Source organism: Sinocyclocheilus anshuiensis, unplaced genomic scaffold, assembly GCF_001515605.1.
Source record: "Sinocyclocheilus anshuiensis isolate Anshui unplaced genomic scaffold, SAMN03320099.WGS_v1.1 scaffold1317, whole genome shotgun sequence".
NCBI lineage: Eukaryota > Metazoa > Chordata > Actinopteri > Cypriniformes > Cyprinidae > Sinocyclocheilus > Sinocyclocheilus anshuiensis.
The window spans coordinates 374,535-381,215 of NW_015551117.1; the positions used below are offsets into that span (position 1 = coordinate 374,535).

Genomic DNA, 6,681 nt, shown 5'->3' on the forward strand with positions numbered 1-6,681 from the left:
AGCATTTCCTTTAAATGTTAATGAGCTCTGCTGACCCCACCCCTCTCCCGAGCTGCTCTCTGAGGGACTGTTTACTTTAGCGCATTCATCGTGAAACTTGCTAATTAGCACATTAGGAAAGGCGATTTGAAAGATTCATTAAACACCCTTATACTCACTTCTTCTGTAGGTGAAGCTGGATCATGAATGATTCGCGCGAACATAGACACATTTAGGTAGATCGGGGGCACATTCCCTTCAAAAACAAACGTAATCCACTGTCTTCAGCGGCTCAGATGCTATGTTCATTATTACATCCAACAACAGAACACCTCAATCGCTTAGGAATCATTCTAAATCTGCTCTGGAGGTGAAACAATGGCAGACTGATGACAGCTCACGGGTCTAAGGTAAGACGCCAGTCCAGTCTGTGCTGAAATGCCACTGTCAATCAAACTATCATGGGAGGGGCCTGTTTTTGTGACGTCACACAGACAGGCATCTGAGATCGGCTCGATTTGAGAAAGGGGTAAAGATTTTAGTAGATAAAAAAAAAACACTGATGATTTTTATCATTATAGGGTGGTTGTGTACACACACTGCTAACACACATTTCAGTTCAAACTTGTAAAAGTGCATGTAGCATCCGATGACCCCTTTAAAAACATTAAGATTTTCTATATTATATACACATTTAATTTAAGGAGATGTCAAGCCTATCAGCTGCCAGGACATACAGAAACTGTATGTAATAACATGAAATTTGTTGACTTGTATACTATATAGCACATTTAGACAAATGCTGTAAGTCGTCCAGTTAATGAATGCAAACAGAAAATGTGTGTATCGTGCATACTACACTATATAAACATTAAGAGTGGTATGCCATTATAAACAGCCATTTTTATTGCGATGTCATTTGGTCAGTCACTTGCCCTCCTAGGGTGTACTGGTATTGCTTTGCTTAAAGCAAATTGTAATGCCTTTTTCAATGGGCTACGACAGAGTATAGGATTTAGCTTGGTCTGCCTGACAGGTGCGGCACGTACATTTTCAGAACAACATTTGCTTTAATTGGAATTATAAGAGCACCAGTAATTGTTTTCTTTTTGCTGGCAATGCTTACTATGGTAATCGTCTTACTCTGATACCTACTGTAGGTTTATAAATATCAAAACGTTTTTAAATTTAAAGTCAAAAAGATTATGAGAAGTTACAGTTAAATCTAATGGTATGTCACAGAAATTGAGTGAGGTTGGGAGTTTATGTCATGGATTTAGTCACGGTCTAGAGACACAAACAGCATAAAACTCATCCTATGGAAATCATGGTCATCAAAATTTATGAAATGTAATGAAATCAAATGCATTACCACTGTGATTAGTTTACATTTTATATACAAATCTTAAGCACAACATTTATTCAAATTCATATATTTCTTGAACTCGGGCATAAAATATCAGATATGTTAGCCACTTATGTTTGCATTTTTACATTACCAAGAATGAATTTACAACACCAACAAGGCATGAGTCATGTCACCATAGCATAAATGTCTCCAAAACGATGCTTAAAAGAAAATGTGGAATGAGATCAATGTGCAACAGTAAATGCAGAATGTTAAGCATTATGAGCAGCCAAACTCTCTTGACAACACATCACATCTGGTGTGTGAGCCTTCCTTTTAGGTCTGTGGTTTTGCAGCTTTCTCTGTTGCTCTATGATCAGCACCTACTGCCTCTGCTACACATGTAAAACCTTGCGCTCTAAAAAAAGGAAACAAAAACAGGAACAATGTGTTTAATACCTTTATGTTTCTAAATACCTAGAAAAAAATGGAAAACAAAACATAGGTATACTCACTTTAGTAGATCATCCAGTTCTCTCTTGATCTTTTTGACTACAGGCGGACCCTGGTATACTAGAGCCGTGTAGAGCTGCACCAGAGAGGCTCCTGCACGAATCTTATCTAGGGCATCCTGTCCACTGGCCACTCCACCAACTCCAATAATGGGTAACTTCCCTACAAGCTCACACAAAAGCTTATTTCCTTATTAACCAAATCCACTTTGTACATTTCAATCTAGCAGTCCAATTTCCAAATACAAATGAAATGTGTAAAAGACAAAAATATGGCTTTGGCCTTTTACCATTTAAGGTTACCTTGTGTCAATGTGTACATCTCTCGCACTGTTTGAGTGGACAGCTCTTTCAGAGGTTGACCACTGAGGCCCCCTATTTCATGTTTATTTGGGTCTTTTAGAGTGTCTGGCCTGGAAACAGTGGTGTTGGAAACCATTAATCCATCAACACCGACCTGAAAAAACATACAAAACCGTTCCTATCTTCTAAATGAATTGGGCACAAAATTTTCACATAATCTGTTTATCCTGTGAAGACTGACCTCCATGATGACCTCAGCAATGTCTTGCTTGTCCTGTGTAGAAAGATCTGGAGCAATCTTCACCAGCACAGGCAGTCGGTTCTCACTCCGCAAGGAATCCCGCTCTTTAAGCACCTGAATAACCACCAACACCAAATGTTAGAGTGGAAAAAGAAAATATAAAGCTGACTAACACATAGGACAAAGTAATAACTCATTTTGGTGATTCATTTGTTTTAAATGCAAGATGCAACCTGTATCTGACAAAACAGATTTCACTTGTTTTGAAGCAAAAAGTATTCACTTTTATACAAAATCTAGACTTACTGTAGTGCAGTGATATCATGGAAATGATATAGGACTAATTGAACAGCTGTATATAAATATACTAAACACTTTAATCAGCAATAATGAAGAGTTCAGATGCAAAAGACTCTAAATGCCATCTGAAATTTTCTTCTAAAATGAGCATTGCTATCAGGCTGCTATGTTTAGGTTCAGTGATTTTTCTCTAATGGCAATGTATAGGTCCTTTTCTATGCAATTAAAGTGAAATAGCCGAAAATATATATAGGAGCCTGATAAAAATGCTCATTTTAGAAGAAAATTTCAGACGGCACTTAGAGGCGCTTTTGCATCTGACCTCTTCAATTCCTTTTCATATCACTTCTTTTTTACTCTGTTACTGCTATGATTTTATATGTTAAGAACTTGCCACAGTTTGACTGGTTAGCTTTCACAGATGCCCACCACTATTGGTATCTTTCTTCACTGATGGTCACTGAGAAGTAACAATGTATTCTTACAACAACAAAATTCTTCTGGTTAATTGTCACATGTATGTCAATATTATACTAAGAGAGATGTACAGAATGGCATAAAGGAAACATAGTTTGGTGTGATGCTACTTTTCACCTGTAGAAAAATATACAGCAAGATCCAATGATATATGATACATGTTTTTTTTAGTTTGATTCATATTTATATTAAACTATACATTTTTAAAAGTATATATTACTATTTAATGTAAAATACAAAATTAATTTTACACCTACTGGTAGAGATTTTTTATTTAATTGTGCCCATATTTGTGCAACATTTGGTGTATATCAATGTGATTTGTCTTTACGTGGAATAATTTGTTTGTTTGTTTGTTTTTTTAACATTATTTTGAAAAAAATCACATACCCACTTAAGAAATAATCAGTATTGAAAACGTACCAGTACTGTATCGGTATTGAATTTAAAAAGTGTGGTACTGCCCATCCCTACTTTATATACAGGTGCATCTCAATAAATTAGAATGTCGTGGAAAAGTTCATCTATTTCAGTAATTCAACTCAAATTGTGAAACTCGTCATCACTGAAATTATGAACTACCTTGTCCAGAAGGTGGCGCAGTTCTTTCTTGCCCTGTAGGTCTCTAAGACCAGGAGTGTTGGGGCTGCTAACATTAACTACTAGGTAGTCAACGAGAGGGCCCAGTGTCCGCACTCCCTCCACATAATCTGACACCGCATCTGTAGAAAGCTTGTTCTTCCCCAGATTGATGCCAAGAGGTTTACCTGCTGATATTGGAAATGTATACTGTTACAAGGCAGTAGGACTTTTCCTGGCACAGCTGAACAGATGTATTCAAATAAGTAGGAACAAGTACTGAATGTCTTTGTTATTTCCAAGGCATTAAGGGAAATTATGTTATGTAAAGGTATGTTCACAGTCTTGAGAAAAATAAAAAAATATGAAACCTTATCCCCAGTTCACCACATAAACCTGCTGCCTTCAAAGTAAATGCAACTAAAATTAGGAAATTGTGATTATTATTTACCTTTTGTTAGTTCTGATTGGATATTCTTTCTGGCTTTCAACCTTTCTTGCACTGCAGAAAGGCCACAACTATTGAACCCATATCTGAAATACACAAACCACACGAAAGGTATAATACATGAATTATTGGTGAAATATTTACACTATACAAAACAATAGTATTTTACATTTACAAAAGTACCATGTTACTACCATGGTTTGTGGTCACACCAGGATGGCAGATGGTATTCACTGCAGTATCATGTAAATTCCATGACACTGGAGTTTGATAATCATGAAAAAAAAAAAAATTTATTTCCATCTAACAACATCACTGAATTATGGTAATACTACAGTATTCGTGTATCAGGTATTTATACCAGGTAAGTGAATAAGAAAGAAAAAAAAGGAGAAAAAAAAAAAGATATTTACATTTACTGACGAGTCACTAAGGTTTTCTGGATGGCTCCCAAAGTTTTACTAGTTTTCTAGGAAGTTGCTTTTTGAATAAAGTCAAAAGACCCCTCTATCAGTTTAAGTCTATGGGTCTTTTTACAATAGCTTTTAAAAATAACACAACTGAAGCCACCATTCACATCTGTAGCATAAACAGTAGTAATGCTACAGTTTAATATGTGGGTTAGGGTTTGTTCAAATCACAAGCTTGAAAGAGAAAGTCCAAACTTCAACTTTCAAATGGCAAGCAGCATTTGGCATTCAAAACCTGCAACATGGACAAACGCGACTCATTTACTCCATCCGGAGGGACTCCACCCTTGTTTGAATGCCTGTGAAGAATCTGTACACAACACTGGCTGACGATATTGGTGTGCGACTGATATCAATTATATTTTTATTGTTTAATGTTAACATCTGAATGAAATGCTCGCACTGTTGAGCCCTGAGCAAATTTAACAGACCAAAGACATTCTTTTCATTATTCACTTATAAAATAGAAAGCCTTGTCCAGCCAGAAATTCAGATTAAGTTCAAGCATATTTAATATACCTTTTCAAATATTTTCCATTTGGAAGAAAATTCACTTTCACTGAGTATTAATGAAAAAACATATGTATCAGTGTGTAGTGAAGTTTCAGAAATATTTAAAAACATATAACAAGTTAAAAAAATAAACCTGTATTCACTGGACTGATAACAGCTATACTAAAGCTATACTCAAGCAAAGTGCATGACTGAATGCTGAACTGGAAGCTTTCTTCAGGAGAAGCTGACTCGTCTGCACCTCATTTGCATATTCTCCATGGTGAAAATAAACACTGTGTGACAGAGACGCTAATACCATCTTACTCAAAAATGTTTACATAGTATATTTTAATAGTTAAAATGTTTAGTTCCTTTTAAAGGGGTGGTTGACTGTTTTTTTTTCTAGGCTTGATTGTGTTTATGGGGTGCAGTCTAACATGTGTTAATGCTTCGTTTTAAAAAAAACGCATTATTTTTCACATAATTTACCTTTATTCCACACCACTCTGTCCCTTCTCTGATAAACACGCTGATCATTTCCTGTTTTTATGAAGCCCCTCCCTCAGAAATACGCGATGGGCTCTGATTGGTTAGCTAGCCCAGTGTGTTGTGATTGGCTAAACCGCCTCTAGTGCGCGTCTAATTCCTGATTAGAGCTTTAATACAGTACGGCAACCGCACGCGCGTCCATGTATAACGCTTCTCATAGCTATGTGAAAACAAGTGTATAAATGGACGAGTTCATTGTTTGAGCTGAGCTGGTGATCTGAATGAGAGAGAGAGAGAGAGAGAGAGAGAGAGAGAGAGAGAAAGAGGGAGAGAGAGAGAGATGCAGTGCATGTGCAGAGCAGGGGGACGTGAGGAACAGGATTATGAACCGCTGCTTTAGAACATTGATTTTGAATCTTGTGAATCCATTAGAATCGTTAGAAGACAGAATCGCGATTCGTATATGAACAGATTTTTACGTGCACCTCTAGTTTTCTCTTCCTCTTCTCTAAAGCAGCGCAGCATGGCCTCTCCCCCTTTGCTGCCTTTTCCCGAGGGCGGGATTTATCTGGGTTTGTTACGTCACGAACCCGAGAAGTAATTTGTTGTAGTCCCTACCAGCCGTTTTTGTAGGCATTAAACTGCCAGAAGAAGATATCTCCGTTTGCATTGAACTTTCAGCTTCGTAACTTTGCAGATATTGTTTATGCTCAAACAGCAACATTACACACTAACTAATGTTAAAAAAAATGAAATCGCAATCAACCACCCCTTTAACACCAAGTGATTTCATACAAATATACTGAGGGTCCATAAATGACGACATCCAGTGAGATGGACTACTCATTTCAACTAATTAGGTCAGGATGGCAATTATGAGTGATCTGGGGAATCCTGCATGTTTCAACATGGTTCTTTTAATGGGGGATGGGATGGAATTTGTGGACTTCAGCATGATTTTCAATGCATGGTGGCACCAGCAGGAAACCAAAGCCACTTATTTCCCCTGAGTGAGTGATGCCCTATCGATCACACTCTTT

The 6,681-nt window shown here is 37.0% G+C and overlaps 1 protein-coding gene across 1 annotated transcript in view; it reads right to left on the minus strand.

Annotated features, from left to right (window-relative positions):
• Positions 1 to 898: 898 nt before the first annotated feature.
• Positions 899 to 6,681, minus strand: part of dhodh (dihydroorotate dehydrogenase) — a 10,140-nt gene continuing 4,357 nt past the window's right edge. The window contains exons 4-9 of the mRNA XM_016453164.1: positions 4,191 to 4,273; positions 3,743 to 3,930; positions 2,384 to 2,497; positions 2,143 to 2,296; positions 1,843 to 2,002; positions 899 to 1,745 (exon numbers count right to left, since the gene is read on the minus strand). Coding sequence (XP_016308650.1) covers positions 1,664 to 1,745; positions 1,843 to 2,002; positions 2,143 to 2,296; positions 2,384 to 2,497; positions 3,743 to 3,930; positions 4,191 to 4,273 — 781 coding nt within the window. The 3' untranslated portion in view covers positions 899 to 1,663. The remainder of the gene's footprint in view (positions 1,746 to 1,842; positions 2,003 to 2,142; positions 2,297 to 2,383; positions 2,498 to 3,742; positions 3,931 to 4,190; positions 4,274 to 6,681) is intronic.